General features: G+C 42.5%; 1 protein-coding gene across 3 annotated transcripts; it reads left to right on the top strand.

Moving 5' to 3' along the window:
• Window positions 1-1,366: 1,366 nt before the first annotated feature.
• Window positions 1,367-22,856, top strand: LOC147795539 (uncharacterized). 3 transcript variants are annotated; one of them, XM_087131685.1, is made up of 11 exons: window positions 1,367-1,486; window positions 3,071-3,226; window positions 4,651-4,789; window positions 10,693-10,865; window positions 11,564-11,730; window positions 12,423-12,561; window positions 13,511-13,596; window positions 14,350-14,476; window positions 17,247-17,348; window positions 18,012-18,151; window positions 18,564-22,856. In XM_087131685.1, the coding sequence occupies exons 2-11, from the start codon at window positions 3,076-3,078 to the stop codon at window positions 19,965-19,967; spliced, it is 2,628 nt and encodes an 875-aa protein (XP_086987811.1). In that variant the 5' UTR covers window positions 1,367-1,486; window positions 3,071-3,075; the 3' UTR covers window positions 19,968-22,856. The 3 variants fall into 3 exon arrangements, with proteins under 3 accessions (XP_086987811.1, XP_086987810.1, XP_086987809.1); XM_087131684.1 differs by having other exon boundaries at window positions 1,367-1,839; window positions 10,696-10,865; window positions 18,564-22,184; XM_087131683.1 differs by having other exon boundaries at window positions 1,367-1,839; window positions 18,564-22,184.
• The last annotated feature ends 3,094 nt before the right edge of the window (window positions 22,857-25,950 follow it).

The following is a 25,950-nucleotide window of genomic DNA, read 5'->3' as shown; positions in this document are numbered from 1 at the left end:
GAGTCAAGCAGGGCTGTGTTCGTACCCCTACACTGTTCAGCATGATGTGCTCGGCAATGCTGACTGACGCCTTCAGGGACAGCAACCCTAGCGTCCACATCAAGTACATGTTCGATGACAAGCTGTTCAACCTCAAGAGCCTGCAGGCCGTCACGAGGGTAAAGGAGACTGTGATCAGAGAAGCTTGTATTCGCCGACGACTGCACCCTTAACGCTTCGAGTGCGCACGAGTTGCAATTGGAGATGGACAGCTTCTAAGATCTTTCTGCGACAGTTTTGGTCCTACAATCAGTACAAAGAAGACTGAAGTGATGTTTTAGCCTGCCCCTGGCAACCAGCAACACGAACTGTACATCACAGTGAAGGGACGGAAACTCCAGGCCGCTGACAACTTCTTCAACCTGGGCAGTATTCTTTCTTGCTCCACCAGCGTCGATGCCGAGGTCAGTATAATCGCATCTCCAAAGCAAGCAGCGCCTTTGGGAGACTCAGAAACTCCGGGAGAGGAGAGGAATCACACTTTCCACGAAGATTAAAGTCTACCATACAGTTGTGCTCATCACTCTCCTGTACGGCTGCGAAACCCGTACCCTCTACCGACGGCATGAACGACAGTTAAAGTTGTTCCATCTTCGCTGCCTCCGCAACCTCCTCCACCGCTGGCAGGACAAGATTCCCAACACGGAGGTCTTAAAACAGGCTGGAATCCCTAGTATAATCTGCACGGCACAGATCTGCTGGGCTGGCCACGCATGCGCCTGATACCAGCATCCCGAAACAGCTCGTCTACGGGAAGCTGTGAAAAGGAAACCGCTCAGCTGGAGGACAGAAGTTTCAAGGACAGTCCGAAAGTCGCCATCAAAGACGTACGTTTAACATCAGCGTTGAATCCTAGGAAGTCCTCGCCACCAACCGCCTGGCGCGGCCTCATCAGCCAGGGTGCACACTGTAACAGTTAATACCTGAGCTCCACCTGCAGGCATACCACGCACACTTTTCAAATTCTTTTAATTCGCTTTTGGTTGGGTGCCGCTCTGCAGGTATGCTGCACGCAGTTCTTCGTGTATTTTAGGTTTTCGGAAGTGACTAATGGGTAAATGTTTGGCAGGATATTTCTTTTTTGGGTCAGATAATTTTCAGTTAATTTGATGTGTTAATAACTCATGAAAACAAATTGCACATTTCTAAAATTTGTGCACGTTCCTATCCAAGAGTTCCGAAGCGCGCTATCAGAAGTCAACTCTCAGGCTATTCACCGCGCTGCGTAACGTGGCCTTGAAAGTACACCGTAGTGTGTATACGCATGTTGGATGATCAGGTTCCTGGAAAGCGTGACGCGCACGCAAGTACAGTAGGCCAGCGTGTTTGTGTCACAATCTGCACAGCACAATATATGACATGCATGTACAATGTACATATGTATTTACAGCGGAAAGATTGCGAGAAAGCGTTAGTATCACACGTAGGATAAAGGCCAGTTCCTAGAGTAAGAAATTTCACACTTTTCCCTCCATGTTTCATGGTATTGTTTGTGTAAACCATTCATGATAAAACCGAGCGTAAAGGGCGTGTAGTAAAAAGCCATGCTTTTGTTTATTTTTTAAGTTTAGTGGCAATTTTTTAGCCTAACGTCTGGCCGTTAGGCCAGCCTATATCATGTAGGCCTATGCTATAGCCACTGCCTTCTGTGGCATTGCTTTTAATCACTGAAGTGTGATTGCCGACTCGACTTGGGACAACTCAACTGATGAGACAACTTAACCGTCTTTGCATCATATGAAGAGACAAATCGTCCGTCATAGGCCGCAAAACAAGTCGACTCATCCTCAGGCATGTCAGGTGGGTGTGTGTTGTTGGGTACCGGTCAACTCGGTCCGTACCCAACTCGGTCCCGAGCCAACTTGGCTCCTATGACTGAGAAAATGTGTGTCGGAGATCATTATTATCAACAGACATTAATTATTTCATTGGGTGGTACATAGTCAGATATAGTCCCTTCGCCCATTTACCACTTCGCTCACAAGATGCCCAATGACATTGGCAATGTCTGCAGTGCGGTGCGTGATAAAGAATAGCATCTTCGTTGGACCTCAGCTCAGGGTTGAAATAAAATTTCTGTTTGCTGTTTGAAAGAATTGGGGAGAAAGGAAAAGACTTCTGTCTTTGCTTTTCACGTACGGTATCAGATTGAAAAAAAATTGTTATCGATTTCCAGTCTTTTTATATGTCCATGAAATATCAGGAACAGAAAAAAGGAGAAAATACTTGTAACTAAGCCATGTTTAGATCTATGGATACATACGCATGGCAGAACCCATTTTCAAAACTACATGTGTTTGTACACATGTACAAGTACATCCAGGTGGTTCTGCGTACATGTATGTGCTACATGTATTTGTAGATACATTTATACCGGTACATGTACCTGTGGATGCCTTTTGTCCTGTTGCAGCGTACGTGATGCGTTCATCCCTAAGCCAGTTTCTCCACACATTTTTATGCAAATTTGTGGGCTAGAATCTGTTTGTGTTGTTCTGTTCAAAGAGAAATGCTTCCCTCAGATTTTTCAAGGAATTTCTTCCTCTCCACTTCCAGAGAAGACATGTATGTACATGTACTACGTTTCTTGTCCAAAATAAACAGAGCGTCTGAAATACGTGTAAATTAAGTGTAAAAATGAAAGGGGCCTCCATGTACACGTACATGTTGGGGGAAATGTGAGAAATTAAGGGGGAAGTTATCTAAACTTTTCAGGCCATATCACATGAGAAATATTGTGTAGGATTACCCAAACAGCTGTTTATATTCCACATATATACATGTACATGTATTTTCACCAGCTCCTCATATCAGCTGCCTGTTAATTTGTTTCACTGTACATTTTCTATGTAGTCCACTTACATGTACATGTACATGTACATGTATGTACCGGTACTTGTACAATTTTCTTTGCGGGGATGGGAGTAATGTCTAGCAGTCCTTTCGCTTTGTAATTTTTAGAGGTAATTTTTTTGTAACACATTGTGAATTTCAGTCTTGTTTCCATTGCTCATTGTCATGATGTGTTCAGTCAACATGGTGGCATACAAGACTTCCCAGTGGAGGAGAACTCTGTTGCTCATTTGGTGCTGCCTGACTGTTCCACTGATGCCCCGGCCGCATTCAGCTGCTGGTACCGGTATGCTGGTTGCTGAAGGATGGTCTGAGAACACCACCAGCAGAGTTGGTGAGTACAGGAAAGACGCAAGTGATCTGACATACATGTAACTACCAAATACCGGTATATGATGTATATAATTTTTAGCCAGTGATTTTTTAATGGAAATCTGATCCTTCTGAATGCAATGTGACACAACAAAATTGAAATGAAGCTGTTTCTTTCTTTTTTCTGCTGAAGGCTCTTCAGTCAAAATCTAGACTATACATGTAATCCTTTACGGCATGCAGTTTTGTTGCAGTTGTTGAGACAGACTTCACGACTATCAGAAAAGGAAATTCTCATTCCAAGCAAAGAAATCATTGATGCTGTGTTTTGTATTTTCTTCCAAAGCCATGGATTGAGACCTGAATTCAGACAAATACTATACAGTGTATGCAAAACAAAAATCACTCTGACTTGACTCATTCCCCAGCCCCCTTCAGTAGAGCAAGTTTGCCAAAAGGATCTGTGAATCTAAAATGAGGTCCTGAGTAGTGGGCCTGCTAAAATTTAAGACCTCTGTCGAAAATTTGAAGCAGCTTTTGTTGATGTACATGTAGTTTTGTTCTGCATGGTTTGGCTTGTTCCAATTTTTTATCCCCAACCTTTGCTGCTAAGAGTATGTTCAGACTCTTCATTTGAAACTTTAATTAATATGGCTTTATCTTTTAACTTTATCTGAAAGTGATATGACAAATCTGGTGTTACATAGAGAGAATTCAGGGAAAAAGAAATACGGTACCGGGTCTCTGTGGTTGACTCACCTTTGCATTTGTTTATGTCATTCTGCTTACTGGTAATGACATCTGAGAACAGGGCACACGTACCGTACATGTATGTGGATATCAATTACATTGTACATGTACATGTAGGAAGAAATTAATTTTGGTTTTTTCCTTTTTGGAAATACTGATTCAATTTGCAGCTCGACATGTACATGTACATATTATTGTTCACAGGTTGAAAACGGTAGCAAGAGAGGTCAGGTGGCACTCTTTACAATAGTAAATGGCACCTCATGCACTTTGTGTGCAGAATGTGCCCATTGAACTTTTTTGTACCACTTCATACTTTGTGTGCAATGGACATGCATTTGTGTTTTTTTCTCCCTTCGTTTCCAGTTCGGATCTTCCCCCCAATTTTTCCCCCCAAACAACTTTTAACTATGCACTGTCAAAGTAGGGTAGGTCAGGAAACAGGAAGCTCAGGAATAGTACACGTATATGTACTTTGTTTTTTCCTCGTTGCGTTTGTCCCGTGCGAGAACTTTGAATAACAGTGACTTCATGCCAAACCCAGTCAAAACCAATTCACTGCACAGGCATATGACACCTTGGATTTATAAAGAATTGTAACACATGAACAGAAGACTGGTCATTCCTGTGCCCAGGCTACCACATTTCTTCAGTGCTGTCACTGGAATTGTACAATGTACAACTTGTGTCTTGTAGATCCAATTCCACCGGACCCCGCATCAGGTTTGCACTGCTTCAGCTACGATTTCAGATGGGTTACGTGTACCTGGATGAGAGGAGGCCAGAATGACAGCGTGAATTCCACCGACATCCTCATGTACAGAGAAATACCAAGGTAACTTTGCAAATTTTTTTACCTGTTGAAGCAGAAGGGTTCATCTAAATACAAAAAACTTGTTTACAACACGATACATGTACATATATGTATCACGATATATGGGTTGTGACACAATACATATTGCGATACGCAAAATGTGACATGCAACATTAACAAAATGAAAACCAACACAGCTGAATTGAAAAATGTCCTTGCTGTATATTTCCCACATACATTTGCATGTACCTGTACTCGAGCTAAGAAGACTCAAAGATGCGCATGGAGATTTTCATTGAGTTTTGTTATTACATGCCCAGAGCTAATAGCTCCGTGGTACATGTATGTGAAACAGAAGTTTCGCATTAAAGTGAGTCACATACATGTAAGCATAGACCTGAGTATATTGTGATTTCAAGATCAGTGTACATGTACCCGGTAACAATGAGATGTGCTGCCTACAATGACACCACAGTTTTGCTTACGTGTGTTAAAAATCGGATTTGCATGAAAACCAACAAGCCATCAGAGTAGCCCTTTAAAATAGCAACACATGTGAAAATGAGGTGTATTGGGACTCACATGTGTGTTTCAAGGGGTGTACATGTACATGTATTAAAAAGTACCGGTAACGGCATTGCGTGTACGAGTACCTTACAAGTATCCTTTTAATTTTGGATAGTTTTGATGGCTCAAATAACTTCCTAGCTCAGTGTGCCTCAGTGTTATTAAACATGTTAAAGTACCGGTACAGAAAATGAATAAGGATAACTACTCAACACAGGATTTAAGGGCAGGCCAGGGTAGACGCTTTGACACTTGGACAGAGTGGGACATCTTCCTTCCGGATGCTTTTGTGGAATTATGGTTCATGGCGACTCTGAACAGGGAGTTATGGGGAAGAACTTGCCACAGGAAATCAAACCTTGGTGATCTGCCGGTTCCAAATAAAACAGCAGGGCAGCATAGCCAGCCTGTGGTCCAGAGTTTACACAGGTGCATGCACATGTATTCACCGCTCATTTTTGCAGAAGACCTCCTGAATTATCCGAAATCGGCCACACTGCTTCAAGCCAAGATTTGTTTTTTACATGTACCTGTATGTACAATGTACATGTAACTTTCAAGGGTCATCAAGGCTCATGCAGATTAATAGTGGCTGGATCTGCACTGTACATACATACATGTGTCTTTCTCATCTTTTGTGAAATCCTCCCAAATTTTCTGGTGAATTTGGAAAGGTCTTAGAGGAGATATTAAAGGGTTAATTCATGTTGTGTTCCACACATTGCGGAACACAAGAAGAACAACTCACTACTATTTCTTGTCAATAAAACAGTCAGAAAGGACTCCCATGGTACTTTGTTAATTTTGGTTCCCTTTTTTCTTTTAGAATTAAATATATACCTCATATTGGTCTTCAATTTCAATTTATTTATATTTATGTATGCGTATACATGTAAGTCACGCCACAGTGCTGATGATCCAGCCATGAAGATGCTGAAGCAACAGTACAGTGCGTCAGTGGTTATGTACAGTCCTAATAAATGTAAGAAAAGTATGAACGAATGTCGCCCTAAAAAATTCATTTTATATTGTCAAATTTAATATTGTGGGCTGGATGATTTTCCTGTGTGCGTGGGCTGTGCGTCAGCTCTTGCCCGTTTTTCCCCAAGCGGCCAGTAAAAGTTATGCGGTCAGGGACATACATGAACAATAAAATCTTGTCAACTCCAAGTCGGGTAAATCTAAAGATTGTTTTCATCTTGTAGACCGACTATTTCTTGCCAAAAGAATAGGCTTCTCTGTAAAGGAAAAAACCTCTGTAACTGTCCACAACATGACATCTGGTTATCTCAAAGTTTTTGTGACGCCAATCAAAAAACACTGCCAAATTGCTTCAAAAATGAAAAATCTGCCACGAGACCTTGGTTTGAGTCATCACATTGGAACTGCTCGTGTTTCATGCATGCATGTTGCATGCGGCACATGCACTGCACACACCACTGCGACCACGACAAACCCAGTTTTCAGGCTGGCCTGAATGCTGCCGCAGACCCTTTTGTGGACAGTCCAATCACTGACACTTTCCAAGAACCACGTGACCACAGGAAGTGTTGTCAGCAGAAAGCCCAAGTGAAAAACCCCAAAATTCTGTGGCATGTCAAGCTGAACACGATCGGCGAAAAGACGGAAGATGTGCCACACAAAGGCACACCACTGAAGCGATTGGTTTTCTTTTAATGGTAGAAAGAATTCTTTAGACAACAACAATAAAAAAAATCTTAGTAAAATTATTATTTGTCTGCCAAAAAAGTACACCATGAGAATGAATAAAAAGTGGGGAAATAATCATCAAAAATGTTGCCACAGTAGAGCATGTCAAGTTTAGGATAACGTACACATTTCATGTATGTGTTTCATGACTCCGTGACTCGGGGAATTTTGTTAATAACTCAAAATCCGGACAACTCAAATTTTTGTTTATTTTCCAAGATTCAAGTTAGTAGATGTAAATGGCAATCAATGAAAACTTGAGTACCACCAGCACGTGGTACGCATTGCCCGGCCACGGTTTTTGTGACTGATTTTATCCTTCAAAGTTTGCCGTGCCGTCTGCAGGCCTTGCTCAAACTTTTTTTCCTTGCTAGTCCACTGGGCTAGTTCAATGGATATTTTACTAGCCCGTTTTAGAGTTTTACTAGCTTGTTTATAAAAAAAATGTTTATGTTATCAGCTTACCAATGCAGAATTTGTCATTTCGGAAAATAAAAGGCTCATGGTATAAATAAATAAAGAGGCATGTATGTCAGTAAAAGTCACTGGTCACGGAGCCAGGATCAAAATCATCTCTTTGCTCCATTTTTCCTATCGTTTGGGTTGCTAACATTTGGCAAAAAATGCTACTACTTTTTGCTTACTTTCCGACCTTCGAACATGCGCGGTGAACGAGAGAAAACTTTTTTCAATCAGAAGAGGGTGCTGTTTGGCTTTGTGTTTACTTTGTACCAAATGCTTTCAAGGACTCCTGCAATGCCCAGTAAAGCTAGCTGTTGTCGGAAAAATTGATAAGGGCCCCCCCAAAATACTTCTGGTTTCCGTTTACCCACCGACCCTTACTTTTTTGCACGACCCTAACATTTTTATCAGTAAGTTAGAAAACCAATTTACAAAATTAAACAAAATAGAAATTAATGCTGATGTCTTTTCTGTCTTTACAAAATATCTTTCAACAACCCTCTCTTATGTTAAAACGCTTGTTTTTATATATTTTCCTACTTAATTTGCAATTTTTGAAAAGAAACTTCTGTCATTTTCACGAGTTCCACTCATGTTTTGCTGTCGCAGTAGTGAAATTTTGTGTGCAAAGCTCAATGCATGAAAGTAAAGCTGTGCTGGTTCCTACCACGCTGTGGCCATGCAAAAGAACACGAGATCGAAATGTGCTAACCAGTCTTTACGTCCCAGTCAGGAGTCGATCAAAACTACATCAGTGTCGCATGTAGCCATACAGCTGCAGGTCGAAAAAACATCGATGTTGCAAGAGGATTTCTTCAAGTTAATTCACAGAACTTGGTTTCTTGGTTATGTATTTCTTTTCTGTGTTTACGAGTTCCTGCCACATGGTTTATCGCCTGTCTGGATGCATCATGTATGCTTACCACGCGATACACCGACATTGCTGGCTAGTTTGCCATCGTGATTACCTGACTAACTGTGTGTGATTGTCCATAATTCTTGTGATCTGTCAACTGCAGAAATTTTACTTATATCAAGACATGTTTTATAATTGTTTGAGACAATTTTTGAAAGCTTTCATCCCCATTCAGGCTATTACATCAGCACAAAAAATTGACCAAACAAAATTCTGACCTACCGCAGGGATCTGCCGCTGCCGGTCGGCGCCGGTCGGGCCCGACCGGCACGCAGAATTGCCGACCGCCACAATCTGCCAAATCAACTTTTCCGACCGGCACATATTCCCGACAAGAACCCAAATAAAATAGCATCTTGGTCGAGGGATCGATCGTGAAGATATGAAGATCGTGAAGAAACCGTAAAATTTCTTCGTAAATTTCACTTTGCACTGCCATGCATATCGTCTGCGCACCAACGTACGTGCATATGCAGCATATCTGGACCAAATATTAACATGAACCAATAGGAGGCTTTGTTACGCGCAATGCACGTGTACATAGTGCGTAACTAATCTTTCCATTGGTTGGAAGGCCACACATAGGCTTGCATATGCAACGCTCTCATCTCAGTGTGCGAAGATCGGAAAACCCCCTCTCCATGATGTACAGCGTTGTTTGTCCAGTTCCGCATTTTACCCAGTTCCACAACTTGAAAAGAAAATTTGGCTTAACTTTCAGAAAGACAAAATTGCAAATGACCCCATTCACACTTCGTTTAATTAAACACTTAAAAATCTGGCAGAAAAACAATTTCACATGTACTTGCAAAACTGACAATCGACTGTGACTGTTTTTCGCCGCGCCGACCACGGTTAGCAACATTCGGTGCATGTATTTTCTGCTCGATGTTGCATAAAACGATCACTGCGATCGTTTTTTAAACCAACGATCGCACCGCATTCGTTAATTGTTGTTTATCCCACGGTGAAAATATTAACTCCGCAAGCATGATTTTGCCTTTTCCGTAAACGAGTTCCGTATGGCAAGATACACGCGCTCAGTATGCACGTGACACATGGCCAAATGTGTCTGAAAAGCAAATGGCCAATCTACATTATGTTCATGTAGACTTTAAAATGACTGTTCAGAAAACCCCTGCACACATTTATGAATGTCGTTATCCCATATGCATACTGTACGAACTTTTGTACAAAGAAAATAAGGAAAATATTCCGCCAAGATTTTGCATGTTTCGCCTTATTTTCAACACACAAAAAAAATGAAAAATGATTTGAATAGCAATGAAAAATTATGGGCATCATAGAGATAGAAATTAATTCAATATTTAAGGGATTTACAGAATAAAATCAATATTTATTTCTACTCTTTTTTTTTCTAATTCAATTGCCCGTCTAAAATTATCACCTCATCCTAGTTGACCAAAATTACAAATTTTCAATTTTTTTTTAGTAAATTTCAGACATGAGATCCCTAATTCTAGGCTGTGTATACACAGCTGAAAACACCCAGAAAGTGCTGTTTCCGGCCATCTGGGGGCTTTTAGATTCCAAAAATTTTCTGCTACACTCCGTGCCAACCGATGGTGGCGCTCCGCTTAGATAGTCCTGCCGGCACTAAAACCATCCTGGCCAGAACCCTGCTACCGATACTATTTTTGAGAGGCATGTACATGTAGTCAGAAGCAGAAGTGGCCTAAACAGTAGACGAGAATAGTGTGCACATGTGGTATAGCACTGTACCATGTGCTATGCTACTCCAGCACTACAACCCACCAGTCTACTCTGTTCATGGCATTCACAGTCGCTTATCGCCCTGTCATGCGAGAATCACGTTTCAAAAACTCAAGTAAAAACACATCCACAACAACTCGGTTTTTGCGATCTTGTATTTATTATCGCAACAAGCATTATATATTTTGATCTAAGTTTTAACAGGTAGGCTTATTCTGAATTTTTCACCAGTCCACCGGGCAACCAAGGAACCAAGTTTAGGTAGCCCGGAGCATTTTTCGCTAGAAGTTTTATGCCGGGCTGGTACTATTTCAAGGCCTGCGTCTGGTGTATTAGCTGTAGAGACTTTTTCAGCATGAGAATCAACATACATGCAAAAGCCGTGGCTTATATTCCAAAGCTTACGATACATTCATTGTACCTAGGGACATCCTTACATGCCCTAGGTTTCTAGATGGCACTCGCTCAAAACAACAAAAGATAGAATGTTGTTTTTCAAATCACCATCACATTGTCTTTGATATCATTATACCAGCAGTGGAGAAGTTTGGAAGGAATGCTGTTCCCCTGATTGCCATGTATGCGGTGCCACCAGCTGTAAATGCAAGTGTAAGCCATGCTATCGTTGTGACTACCGCGTCAGAACAACCAATGAGTGGAACATGGTGGCAGATTCTACAAAAAAATGCTTCAACACCCTTACAGACAGTAAGTAGAGTCCATGTCAGCTCATTTTGAACTTGTTTTGTTTGTTTCTTGGATGCATTACTGGGTAAACAAATTCAGCATCCCTTCATTTTTATGCCTTGCTGGCATAGCTGAAGAAGCATGTGGCGTTTGCCTTGTCCTTCCATGTGTGAGTATGATCTGATGAACTGGTGCTTTGTGGAGGCCCAAGAGAGTAGGATAAAAGGTCTCCACAAGAAATTTGCTGTTTGTTTCTGTCCCTTTGTACATGTACATGTGTTGAGATGGGAGCATTGAGAGGAGCAACTGCTTGCATATTCTGAGTTGTAGTGATACCAAACCACTTGGCACAACACAAAACATCAGACTGAAATCAAATCACATTCATCGTGATGTGAGTCATGATATAGTAATACAGTCCTATTGATTCATTTATAAAGTGCAAATTCTTCACGTAACCTGAACAAATGAACAAATGGGAAGCATGGCTAATTTTGGGGAGCCTTGGCAAAAGCAGGGCACCTGCCAATATGGCGTCCAATTAGTCTACATGTAGCTTTTAACAGGTTGTTGTCAGCTGTTTTGGGGTAGGGATTTTTTTTTTATGCTTACTTCTTTGGCCATAAATTTACAAAACAGTATTTTCTGCTTGTCAGCTTCATGAAGTTGGGTGTTGTTCAATGGATCCAAAATCGTGCATCTTTCCTGTTGTTTCTTAGGCAAGTTGCATCCCCCAAGCCAGCTAAGCGTTTCCAACCATTCCGACTCCAGGCTCCTCCTGTCTTGGCGTCCTCCAGATGAGCTCTCCGACCCAGGGGTCATTACCTACATCGTAGAGTACAGGTGGGAAGGTACCCCAGCCAATGAAAGCTGGTATAAGAAGCAGGTACGGGTAAATTGCATTGCATTTGTGTGGTGAATTGAGCTGGAAACTCCCACCGTGGCAAGTTGTAGTGAATCTTGGACTTTCGCCCTGCTAGACGTGTATCATAACACTGTATACTCGATGTTTGCACCTGAAGGTTTGTGGAAAAAACCACAAGTGTACCCGGGTGAGACTCGAATCCACGACCTCCTGCTTACTAGTGCAGATGTCTTAACTACTCGACCACCGAGCTTGCCGGTGTCGGCTTGCTGGTTCGACTCAGACGTAGCAGCGGTTAACGAGAACAACTATTTCTAAGAATGGATATACACCAAGGAGATGTTAATCAATCTTGGACTTTTGCCCTGCTCGATGTGTACCATAGACATCTGCACTAGCAGGAGGTTGTGGGTTCGAGTCCCACCCAAGTACGCTTGTGGTTTTTTCACAAGCCTATGGGAGCAAACACTGAGTATACAATGTTATGATGCATGTTGGGCAGGGCAAAAGTCCAAGATTGATTAACATCTCCCCGGCGCAAATCCATCCTTGGAAATACAAGTTGTCATCTCCCATCACCTGCCCATTGCCTTATTTTATATTTAAACAAAATTTGCCCGTCAGTACAAACCCAACTGGCATGCCCGTCTCCCAAAATGTCTTGACAGCATACTGTGAATGGTTTGTTAACCTCAATTCTGTGTATTAACAAGACCGAGAAAGGAACAGTGAAGTACACTCTCGTGGGTTTGGGTCATCCATACGGCTTGTACAAAGTCAGAGTGAAGGCGCAACGTCCAACCATTGAAAGCAACTATTCAGAAGTGGCCGAAGGGCGTACCACTGAAGGAGGTAAGACCACCATTCACTCGCAGTGCTTTGTGATACTGTGGAAGGGGGAACCAGGACAGGGGATGGTCTGTCATCCACGTCTGACATTTTAGGAACCACGTCTGATTAATGCCATTTGCAGCAGAAATGTGTTGATTTGCTTCAGCTGACTTGTCAGACCAGACTGGGTCCTGCACTGAGTGGAGTTGATTGTCTTTAGAACCTTAGCTGGCCACCCACTACGTGGAAGTCAACCCGAATCTTTATTACATTATCTTTTTTCAAATGTTCACAGTTTGAGAGAAACACGTATAGCAAGTACATGGAACTGTACACCAAAAGAAGTGAGGAGCGACTCTAACCTACATGTACATGTAATCATAGGGACACCTGTACAGGCCATTCCATGACATTTGTTTCCGTCCAAATTAGGCACTCGCAATTACATGTACATGTACATTGCAAGTAATTTAAAGTAATAGTGCCCAGTCGGGCACTTTGCTGAAAATATGTGACTCTTTAGAATGCCTTCAGTTGTAATCCCTGAAAAGTTCCTTTTTGTATTTTGCACAGAGGTACATGCATGTAATGAAATTTGTGGGCTGGTGTAATTAGGTCACTTTTGTACATCAGTGTCCCCCTCGGGCCTGTGGGTGACCACTGACCAGAGGTCAGTCAAATGAGCGGAAATGGGAACTTCTTATCAAAGTCCCTCTGGGTGTTTGGATGTGCAGTCATGACCTCATTGACATACCATTTGTATATACTGTGTCATATCCTCAGTAGTGTTAGCTTTTCAGAATGTTCCTACAAACTTAAGAAGGAGCGAGGGGAAAAAAATACACATGTATGAGTAGCAGGTACATGTACATGATCTTCTTTGCCAACTTGGGTTTTTTGGGGTTTGTTATGATTTTTTTGCTTGTACTTTTCATATTTTTAAAATTAACATTCTTGGTTTTCTTCAAAGTCCCTCGAGATCTGCCAAAAAATTTCAGATGCGTCGACAAACCGAATCCTAACAGCAACAGGAGGCAAGTGCAGCTCTCTTGGAAGGTGGGTCATTGGAAATCTTGCCAAAAAAAGAAGATACCCCAGCCTTGGATGGAAGTGAAACATTTCCAACTGAATCGAAAACTGTTCAATTACTTTTTTGTTTTTGTTTTGGCTGTGTTTGTGGCGTGTTTTATTTTTTGATAATATCTTAGCAAATTTAAATCTTTGATACCAAATGGTTGATACCATTGGAGCAATAGCGTAACATTTTCCCATTTGGCACAGTACGTGTTGTACTTGTGGTTTGGGCCAATGAATGCCTTCATTTTTTAGCTTATATCAAGTAATGTAATTTCCGAATGGCTAAAATTTTCTTGTGTTTTTCTTGCTTTGGTACAAAAATGCCTGTATTTGTAACCTACTCTGTAAAAATGAGTCACAAGTCTCTGTGGCTCTCTTTGATTTTTACTTGGTCCTATGAGGAATTTGAGCTCTTTGTTTTGATGTGTCACTCAGTTTGGTACACAATGTTACATAAAAATGGACTTACGTACAGTAGATACTAAAATGTTGAAGATTCCTATTGCTTTAAACACTGCGCAAGATTCTTTCAAAGGCCTTTATCTCCAAAGTGGCTTTAGTGACATGACTCTTTTTCACAGAGAGGGTCACAGTTAATTATTGAGGTGGGTTTTCCATTTGGGTGTGTTTTGGGAGTGGGGGAGGGTGTTTGTGGTCAATCGCATTTCTTTATATTGGCCCTGCAAATGAAATACATGTAACAGCGGACATGCTATGATTTTGATACCACAGCCCCTGTCAAATGAGTTCAAACTAAATGGGGAGTTGCTCGGATACCTCATCTCATACACCAGCAGGGATGGAGGCAAGCCGACGACACTGAGTGTAGGCGTGAATGTCACCAACTACACAGTCTATGGTGAGCTGATGTGGGATACTAGACTTAACCCTTACCTTCCCCAACCAGCAAAACTCCAACACTGGGGTCTGTTAGAATCAGGATGATTACTTCACTCGTAAACTGACTGTGATTTGCGTGGGATTAGGCATACCGCAAATAAAGCAGAGTCTAGCTGTTTATGTGCACAGTTTACTATTCGGTGTTGGAATTTCAAAGGATGAGGAAGGTTGCTAGTAAGTTGCTCTAGGAAGTTAGGGCTAATGTGCCTCCTGCTTAAAGCTTACAGTCCTACCTGTGGCAGATCCAAAGGATAGAGACAAGCCTCATATTCCAAAGTGCTTCAGTGTTTGCCTTTAGAAAGCATTCTAGGCTCTGTTCACACTGCAGTGGTAGGCATCCTCACATTTGGAGGAATGCCAAGGGGATGTTTTCTATTGGTCTTTCCAGTGGGGCACTACACTGTGAAAGGGGGTTGTTTAGTAAACTGCCTGGCCACAGAGTTACCGGGTAGGTGTTTGTTTTTCTTTTTGAGTCTTTGCTGATCAGATGATTCATTTTCCCTTGCACGGTGTGCATTGCTTTTTTGTTACTGGAAACAGTTACTCATACATTGAAAAACAGTGCAACCGAGAATTGCAGTTACAGGCAGTATTGCATCATGAAATGAAATACGATGCATTTTTCAGTTGTGGTTGATAAATGACACTGATTGAATGTGGGAATTTAGCCCTTCTAACCGCGCCCTTGCCTGCTGATGCAGTGCAAGAGGAAACTCGGTGTTTACCCTGTTACCTTTATACAGTAACTACAGGTAAGTGAACCTTCCAGGGCTCGCGAAATTTTTAAAAATGTAGTTGCCCTTCGGGCACAGGAGTCTACGTGCGTAACAGATTTGTACGTGATGTAATGGGTTCGCCAACTTTGTGGCGTGGAGGGATTTGTGGTCGATGGCTCGCTGGGCACCAAAGTCAAGTCAAAATTTATGCAGGCTACCATGTTGATGCACTGATATTCTAATATATAAACAAATCCCCTTTAAAATTAGATTTTCTTTACTAGAAAATATGGTTGTTACAATGGTTTTGGCAGAGAAATGGGTTTACGCTTGACTACGCTTTATGTGTAAAGAAAATTTTGAAGTGATCCAGAACTGGCTAAACCGATCCAGAACTAGGAAAAGTGTCGTCGTCACGTTTGTCGATCTTGTAAGACAAATTCAAAGCTCAAAATTTGAAAATGTACATGTACAAGGTAGACCTCTGCTCCCATTTCATTGGAATTTGATGATAATTGAGCTGTAATATGACTGAATATAGTTTTAGCGATCCGGAACAAGGAAAAAGACTGAATGCAGACACCTTTGGTTCATGCCAATGATTTGACCGTACGTACCATGGTGCACCTACCCAAACATGTACAGTCATTCAACATCAAGGTTAGGATGTCGCTCTGTTTTTTGCAGTCTTTTTTTGCGATCTTTTTTCAGTGCACGGTGCTGAAATGTCCAAAACCCCGGGCAAAAATGTGTTGCCGAAAACAGGTGCTTGCCCACCAGGCTGGCAGCCTGGAACATTTGGTCGCCCAACAAAATACTTTGGTTCTCCTGGGACGTCGGACTACCGATTCTGCGAGCCCTGCCTTCATTACACAATGTGGGCATTGCATGCAGCACATAGTTTAATGCTGTGAAACCAGGGGGCCCAATTAAGTCTGCTGTTGGTGCCACGCTTTTGTGTGTCATTGGTTCTACTCCATTCTAGGCACTACTACCAATTCCACAGTGCTGGTAAGCGCTGCAGCCAGGTGTTTCATGTTGATGCATGGCTGCCGCACAATGGGTACTAGATTGTTTTCAGCTCTTCCAACCGGTACATGAATATTGAAACTTAAAGAGAGAAGCAAACTGTGGTATCTGTTCTGGCCCTAGAGTGTTTGAAGGTCCCCGATTTCTTTCATGGGCCTCAAGCATTAGATGGGGTAATCCAGCCATGAGCAAAACCAATCCATCAGCTACAACTAGAAGTCATTTGTCACTGAGGTGGTGCCACGCTCATCAACCCATTGTGTTTGTTTGGTAACTTGAAGGTGGGCATGCATTTGAGCAAGCTGGAAATGTGGCAGTTGTTAAAGTGGCGCAGAGTCCTTTTTTTTCAATCTCCTTTACAAGTGACTACACCATGTATTTGCATGCATCACTGACCAGTAGCATTCATTAGTGTTGTAGTCAAGTACTTTACGAGCATCAAGTATTTTTAGCCAACTATTGAACTGATTAGGACTAGGGAGTAATGCTGGAGTACATGAGTCTTTGTTGGTACATGCACAGGGGTAAGACTTCAGACACTCCGGTTTTGTAAAAGTGAAGTTTTAAAGAGAAAAATACTTGAACAGTACTCAGCCAAGTACTTATCAAGTTCATTTGTCATAAAAACTTAATTTTTTTGAAATAGTGATGTTCTGAAGTCATCATCTTATTTTGTAATCTTACTTTTGTGCATCTACCAGTACCATCTGATGTCCATGGACTCCAGCTTTATCCCCACCCAGCCAGCTCAATATTTGGCAGAGAGCTTGGTACTCGACGAGTACTCGGGTACAACACTGGCACTCACAGACTGATAATACATTACTCAGTGCTGGTTGCATCGTTTCATTGGTTTCAATGCTGAGTTGTTTCAGTTGCTGTGTCCCACCACCCTTACAGAGCAGAGATGTTGGTGTTTAATTGTGACAGGGGAATTAGTCTACAGGCTGCATGTCTCATAAAAAAAATCATATTTGTCCACAGACCTGCAAAAAGACCAGTACTACTACTTCCACATACAGGCACGCAACTCCATGGGAACATCTGTGAAGAAGTCATCGTGCAGTAGAATTAACGTCGTAACGCGTGAGTTAAAACTTGAGGGAGGAGACAGATTATCTTTCCATAACAAATAAGGGCAGACAGGACAGAATCCAGTTAAAAGCCTCTAACCTCTTCTTACTGAATAGGTCTGAGGCGATCAAGGACCAGTAGTCAACTACTGGTTTTTTTGTGATGTACCTAGCGTGTGTGCAGTGAAGTTGAAGTGCGTGTGACTTCAGTCAACCATCATTTAGACTTTTAAGGAGAAGCAGTGGAAGTAGGAAGGGCAAAATAACAAGGATAGAAAAAAGTGACCAGTGACATACTTGCTAGTACATTTCCTGCCTTTACTTCTTTTTTTTTTCATATACTTGTGCTATTAAAACCAGCTGTTACAGCCAGCGATGTGACCGACCTTGGTAGGTTGCTCATTCATAGTGGACTAGACTAGTCCAGCTGTCTTCAAATAGCATGCACCTGATCAGAGTTGGTGGAGTTACGGTTAACTCTGGTCCTTGATCGGACTTGCCCATGCAAGGATATGCCGTCACCACGCAGTGTTACAGCTGCCGAGCTCTACCTGAGCTCAATCCTGCAAAGACTTCTGGAACATCTCGGTGGATGTCAAAAGATGTGGAACGGCCGGGGCTAATTCGTCCATTGGCTGTCACGTGGCTGATCCATCTTTTTTTCCCTCCCTTTTAGCTGAGCCAATTTCTGTTGGACTTGTAGTTGGTGTGTGTTTTGCCTTCCTCATGGCCGTTGTGCTTGTGGTGATCATCTTCTGTCGTATCAAGAAGTCGATTCGCAAATTTCCAGCTATCAGGCCCCCATCACTGCTTTGGGTGAGCACACATTTGTCTTACACAGTTTAATTAAGTAGTTATCAAACCAAAACAACCATCAAAACTAGATTCATTAGTGTGCCGATGTCTGCTAACAGTAAAGTGCCCATATTTTTGTTCAGACCTTCATGATCTGTTGCATACATTATACCAGGGGCTGGTTGCCACCCACTCCAAGAAATGCCAAGTGCCAATAGTGCCAGTTGTTTGATAAGCAACTGGATTTCATTTGTGTGAAAACATTGATTGCATTTTTTTCCAAACAATGGAAAGCGACAGATGGTGGAATTTCCCATGTTAGTTTTGGCTCCTTGCAGATTGTTGCTGTTTCCCCTTTTTAGGTATATATTTTAAAGAAAAGAGACTTCCAAAAGAAAACGTCAAAAGTATTTGTCCAATTATTGCTTCACAGGCAGAGAATGATTGCTTATCAGAAAACAGAAAACATATCATGGTCAGGGAACCGGAAAAGTTTGATGACCTCATCCCCTGTCAGCTGTTTGTCGATCTTGGACCAAAGGAGAAGGACATGGTTGACATCGACATCATAACCGATGGCTTTGACATTGGTGACAAGCCACGGGGTGCCAAGGGCAAGGAACGGGGAGACTCAGCAGGGGCCAGTTGTGTTGACGATGGCACTGTATTGGACTATGTCCAGCAAGGGTTCGTTCCTGGGGCAGCAGCTTCTAGTGACAGAATGTACAGCCCTTCTGAGAGTCCTGCCGATGCCTACAGTCAGATGGGACTGCGTGGAGGGGCCAGAGCCACTGCCGCACTGTGCGACAGCACGGGAAGCAGTAGTCAGGACTCAGCTGGGCCCTCTCAGAGTCAGGCCAGACAGGAGACAGGAGGGGCTGAGGCAACAAAAGGACAAGGGAGCAGGTCAGAGGAGGATGTAAATGGGGCAGGAATTGATTCTTATGTCCACAGTGCCTTTGATCGGCCACATGTGAGGGCATCACAGGAACCTTCGCAATGTACTGTGGACTCATCAAATTCCCCACGAGACAGAGCCTCATTGGTGTCCCTTGGAGCCACAGCACCTTGTGCACCGCCAGTCTCTGAAACCACACCTACCAACAAGCCCCCAGGAGCCCCAAATATTGCCAGGACTCAAAGTGCAGATGCCCTCTCTGACGACAGTGAAGAAGGGGCACTGAACTATGTGAGGGTCGGTTTAGACTCTGACGGTATTGATGTGGAAAGCATGAATGGAGTTGAGCCGGCCAATGTGAATGGATATGTCGTCCAGGGAATGTTACCCAACATGTCAGTTCCTCCGATGGCTCGAAACGTTGCAGGTGAGGCAATGCACAGTGCTGCACCTTCTGGCTATGTCGATCAAGCACAGCTATCGAATCTCTCCCCACCACCCTCTGCGCAGCCTGCTACACACAGCGACCACATCCACATGAACGGAACAGTGGGCGGCAGCAGTGGTGGTGGCTACATAACAGCGGCACAAATGAGCAACATTGCGCCACTGGATCCTGAAGTGGCCTTTGCAGAGGAAAGCCCCTCGAACAACAACAACAACAACCGTGGACAGGAGAATGTTGTATCTGAACCCTTAGTGCTACAGAATGAATCTAGGCTTGAAACTGACAACCTGGCGAATGTGACACAGCAAGAAGCCACAGGGTTGCTTTCTGGGAATCTGGGCGTTGTCCCCAGCACCGCCATCACCGATGATGGGGTAGTGCCCAATGGGCCAGTTGGTCCTGGTAGTTACGTGACCACTGACCAACTTACCAATCTTCCCCTCCGAAGTCCACAACCAAACTGCCATGCGAACAGAGATGCTGGAAAATAGTATACATGTACAAGTATTGACAGCTTTATTTCATCTTGGGAGAAACAGAACACTCCATGGGTCACCGTTTTACGCCCCATGAGGTAAAGAAGTCAGTATTTGTTTTATAACGCCTCATATACAGGTGCTGCTTGATCTTAGCAATGACTAATTAATTTAGCCTTCACATAATTAAATGAAATACCATTTGAATATTTGTTTAATATTCACCAGCAATTTTCCAAACTATCTCTGCACAGAATGTTTGAAACTAGCTCTTTATTATCAGACTTGGAAAGATGCACAACATGCTCATCTGTATGTAATACACAAAAGCTTTTGCTGTTCGTAGAGTATTTTGGTTATTACAAGTATGGTTCTTTTGGCCATGCACAACAATATAGTGAATGGCATGTGACTAGTTATTAGCCAATAAAGATGCAGTCTGTGAGTGAGATGTTATAACAAGGACCAAGTGTGGTATCACGATTAAGGCACTAGAGTACCTGGCCATCTTATCGTAAATGATTGTAAATATGTATCCAGAGAAACTGAATGACAGTGCAAGAATTTTGAGGGAGTTTTAGACTCGTTTGTTGGACCAATTCCTGTTTTTATCATGTAATCAGATAGGATAAAATCTTTTGAACCAGAAATGTGATGTTACAGTACAGACAATTTTAAGAACCAGGGCATCATTTTGCTTGAGTAGTACCATCCCAGTAGCAAGTAGTGCTGAGGATGAACATTGTTACAAACTTGACATTTTATTGGCATTCAAAACTGTTCAAATTATATTCTCATGTCCGATGTGCATATTTGTATAAAATTATTGGCATTTCATTTTTGGCTTCTGTTATTCTCAAGGGCGGATGTGGGGTCAATGGGGTCATGGTACTCCCACATTAAAGAAGCAAACAATTGTTTTTTTGAAGTGAAAGGCAATTTTGTGATTTCCTGTCCCCTCCTTCAGAAGCATATACAAAGCACCAAATGTAGCCTCAACCTGTAGAAAGGCCATGAAAGGTTGCAGAAAAAATGAGAATTTTGGGGCTCTTATCCCCAATAAAATTCCCCCCCCCCAAAAAAAATGGTTTGGATCCACTTGGCTCTTCTACCTGTTTTGTAATGTTCGGTCAGACTCTATGTACATGTATTTTGTATCCCTCAGTACGGAAAAAGCAATTGCCACACAAACTGTATCTTTAATGCTGTGTATATGTGATTGTAATGATAGATATGACGAGAATCCCAGCCTTCAACATTACTTTTGAGCTTTGGATGTATAAAGTTGGCTTCATATGTGTTTATTGAAGACATTAACGAAATGCTCGCTCTCATTGGGGTTTTTTTAATTAAGGAGTTCTTAATTTGTGTGCACAACGTGTTTCCAACTTCGACGACCTGTCCCCCACTTTTTCCCTATATCCTGGTCAAACGAATCTCTATCTATCCTACTTCGGACAATAGAATTTTGCCTCTAGTACATGAAGACTTTGAAATGTTTCTCTGATTGCAAAACGTCTTCCTGGTGGTTAAGTAATTACCATAACGTGTCTCACAGTTGTACATTTATTAATATACATGTATTTAGCCTTTGTATATATTGGAGGAGTTTATTCTAGAAGCTTTTATTGTACACTAAGCTACAGTGGAACCGTGCCAAAACTATCGTCCTGATTCTGAGAAATGTTTGCCATAGGCCTACTGCTATTTGGAAAACGATTAGCAGTATTGTCAACATTTCTTTATTCGAATGAGAGGAATGTGTGGTTTGACACAACGTTTTGTTGTCATTAGCAAGAAATGCTCCCTTGTACGCTGGGGATCTGCCCTGTATTGTTTTCAAGTTCATTTCCTCATAGATATTCACATCTGAATCAGCTGCCCAAAATAGAGTACGGAGTTCTGAGTTTTGATTACTCTCCAATGATACAGTCAACTCTCGTTATAACAAACGTGCAGTGGCTAGAAAAAAATTACCTTGTGATAACCATGACTTTGTTATCAAAGGCGAAGAAAAACAAAGAAAAACATTATTCAAAATATTCAGCTGCTCAAAATTTACTCTTTGACACTGTTTTCTTATAACGGTGCTCTTTATATCGAGAGTCAACTGTGTATGTATGTTTATTTTACAAGTAATTATCGATAATGTTTATTTTTGACCATTGTTGATGGCACGTGTAACTGAATTTACTCTCCTGTTACGGTCATGAATATTTTATTGCGAATGTATACGACTACCTCTGTCCGTAATTTTGCACCTCGTAAGTTGCAGGGGGATTTTTTCGTTATCGACTTATGATCGTGTCACATTGCCATGGAAACAACCTATCCTTTTCACCTAGGCCAGTAGCTAGCGTCTACAGGCTGTTGTCTAGTCCGCGAGCGGCGGCGTCTCTTGGAGCTTTTCCAGGCCCTTTCTGTCTCTGATCTTCGAAGCCCTTCTGGTCGCCACACTGCCACTTCGAAATTTATGCCTCAAAGCTGACGTAAAGGGCCTGGATTCTTACGGGAACCTAATGGGGAGCGGTGCTTTTGTACATGAAGAGCAAGTGAATAGTTGCCGTGAAGTGGAAGATTGATCATCACGTTCATGATCCTCTGTGAACCCTCTGTTTTTTTCCTGAGGAGCAAGAAATCAGATGTGTACGAGCTCGCCAATACGCGAATCTTAGCAGTGTTTGAGGACGGTATGTCGGGCTCGGCGTTACACAATTTTGAAGAATTACACTATTAACGCCTGGCGCCATCGGGCTACGAATTCCGTGAAACGCGTGTATTCGGGGGTGTAAGGCCTGGGAGGCGAATTAGGGACTGTTGTGTGGGTTATCTGCTTTGGTTAAGCATTATTTAAATGACATGTATTTGCATGAACGTAAATAAAAACTATACTTGCAGCACAAACAGTATAAAACGCTTGCTTTCTCTCGCTGTTGAAAGGTTATTCATGATTAAACTATGTCTGTGACGTCACTACTTTATTCAAAGTGTAGATTATTTTTACGAATCTACGGCAAACTGTAGATTCGTAAGCTACGAATCTATAGTTATTGTTGCCAACAATAATTATAGATTCGCAAGACAATAACTGGAGATTCGTCACGAATCAACAGTTAATGTCTTACAAATCTACAGTTTTCAAAATGTATTTTTGCGTTGGGGAGATGTTAATCTATATAACGGGTTTTGCCCTTACCCAACGTATATATTAATAAACACTGTATGCTTGACTATTGTCAAGACGAGCACTGAGCATACAGTGTTTATTAATATAGACCCAAGCACATCAAGACGGCTCTCCAACTCAATGGATACAAACACGTCAACCTCTCCAAACCCACCAACGGGACGATATGGTTTCCTATACCCGAAGTCCCCCTGCCACCTCCGGCGTTAGGGTCCCCTTTACCCGAAGCCCCCAAGTCCCCCATTTCCACATTATGTTTGCCTTTCCTGGGCCCCGCATCACACCAACTCCGCAGGATCCTTCAGGCAGCCGACATCCGGGTCATTCACTCAGCGCCCAACAAACTACAGAACCTGCTTCATACCCACAAGGACAAACAAACACCCAGCAGTCGCCCCGGTGTCTACCGCATTCCCTGTGAATGCGACCCAGTATACATCGGGGAGACCGGCAGGAACCTCCACACCAGACTTCAAGAACATCGAGCACACGACCGCAGAGGAGACTACGAGAAATCAGCAATCGTCAAACATGCACACACATCAGACCACCGCATCGAATGGGACAACGCAGAACTCATCGCCCCCATCAAGTGTTGGCACCCAAGAATCTGGGAGGCAATCGAAATCTTCCGGCACAACACCGTCCCACAAGACATCGGATTCAAGCTGAGCGACATCTGGCGCCCACTGCTAGCACCCAAGACCACCACCACCACCACACGGGCAGTAGGGTCCTCTATACCTGAAACCCAGGCCCCCCTCATCCCCTGGTGTTAGGGTCCTCTCTACCCGAAGCCAACCCATCCCCAGTTTCCCGCCTAAACTAGTTTCCCGCCCAAATCTGCATCCTTAATCCTCCACTGGATCCAACACCTGCATGCTCCAGTGCACCCTCAGCAAGCCACCAAGCCACATCACGTTTCACCGACTCCAGACAACCTTTATTACACGGCATCCACTCGAGTCAGCACACATTCTCCTGAGGACGGCCAGAGCATACTGGCCTAAACGTCGAGTTAAACACTCACCGATTCTTCTCAGAACCACACCTCTTCCCAAAAGAGAATTTTACATGGCGTACCCGCAAACCTACATCCTATGTACTTCCGCCATGCAAAGCTTCAAATCTTACTTGTGTACGTTTGCCTTTCTCCATAGAAAATTGACAAAGGTTAGTATCCCTCGTGTTTTCAAGATCAATGCTTTGTAAAGCAAAATTTTCAACTAGGATTTGAATTTTCTCTTCACCTTTCAATAAGGAATTAACTTGATGTCTTTTGGCTGCTTCTCGTTGTCTGGTTTTGTACACTCTTTTGTTATAATGTTGGATTATAGCTTAATTGAAACGACACATCTTCTAGTTGTTCCAAGATCATACCGGTCCTGAGGTGACAGATCTGTCAGAATCGCTTCTCCCCGAGCACATAACGATCTTGCTTGAAGAGTTAGCCCATAAATTATCTTGTATTGCTAATATTTGTAGCGCTATAATAAATTTTAGGAGAAAATTTACGCTTTATAAAAACTCTTAAATGTTATTATTTAACTCCAAAATTGGCATTGTAATTTGAATCCAAAGTTGCACATTCTCCAAGTGAATAGCAATCTGTAGTGAGGGGCATTTCGGAATGATTCATAAGAACATGTAAGTATTAGTGAAGCTCATTTTGAGTGGATTGTAAAGTGGTTCTAAAAGTGGTAACCATACTTTCACGAGGTTGATATAGCATTCTTCAATTTCATAGAGTCCTGTGGCGGTTTTAGTCCGGAAGGTTTCGCAGCAATGACACACGTATAATAATGAATCCAAGGCGCAAGATGAAGAGAATACAGGTACATATCCAGCACCGAGTGTCGACTGCACAAATACTCTCATGAAGTTGATATAGCATTCCTTAGTTTCATAGAGGCCTGTGGTGGTTAGTCCGATTGGTTTGGCTGCACTATGTGACAAACGTGTAACAATGACTCCGAGGCGCAAAAGGGAGGGCAGCGAGTATGTATGCAGCACTGATGCTACGGTGTTGACTGCACCAATACTCTCGATATTTGACTCGGCCCAAACCCGTGCATGTTAATGAATGGAGCAAAGGTGTGCACTCAGGCGTAGGGTAACAGCAAGAGTGTCATAGACTCGAGACTCCACGTTCGTATAACAATGGGAAATAGGTTAAGTCAGAGAATAGACTCGGAACTGTAATTCATGCCTTAACTTAATTTTGATAGGTCGCGTTACCCTGGATGTTACACAGACCAATAATGCCGAAAAGTTCGCGTTGTCGTAATAGGTTGTCTTGAAAACCAATGCAGCTTGGAGCATTTTTTTAAGCAGGAACACTAACTTATGCAACTTGAGCCTGGAACTTACCAATTTCAGGCTATTCTCAATTCCTGTTCCTACCAATTCTTAGTCATGTTGATTTTATTGCTAAGAAAATCTCTAAAAACATTGGACTTCTTAGACGCTCTGCTAAACCTTACCTCCCTACTCCGACATTTAAAATGCTCAGTTAAACCGTGATCTTGCCATTGTTTGATTACTGCAGCGTTATGTGGTCTAGTTGTTCTAGCAATAGTGAGAGACTTGTCAAGCTTCACAATAAACTTGCCAGGTTGATTCTTAATGCCCATCCAAGAACACATATTGCTGATTTACACGAGGCGCTCTCATGGATTCCGATTTACCAATGCTGGCAAAATACTAGAATGTGTGAGGTTTATAAATGTCTTAACTAACTGCACATTACCTCAGCTCTCGTTTCACGCCCCCAACTCATTCATTTGGTACTCGTGCGATCTCCAATGGTTC

Source organism: Acanthaster planci, unplaced genomic scaffold (assembly GCF_054643075.1).
Source record: "Acanthaster planci isolate LZ-2023a unplaced genomic scaffold, COTS_SCS Contig8, whole genome shotgun sequence".
Lineage (NCBI taxonomy): Eukaryota > Metazoa > Echinodermata > Asteroidea > Valvatida > Acanthasteridae > Acanthaster > Acanthaster planci.
The sequence above is the reverse complement of the archived record's forward strand: the minus strand, read 5'-3'. Positions and strand labels throughout refer to the sequence as shown.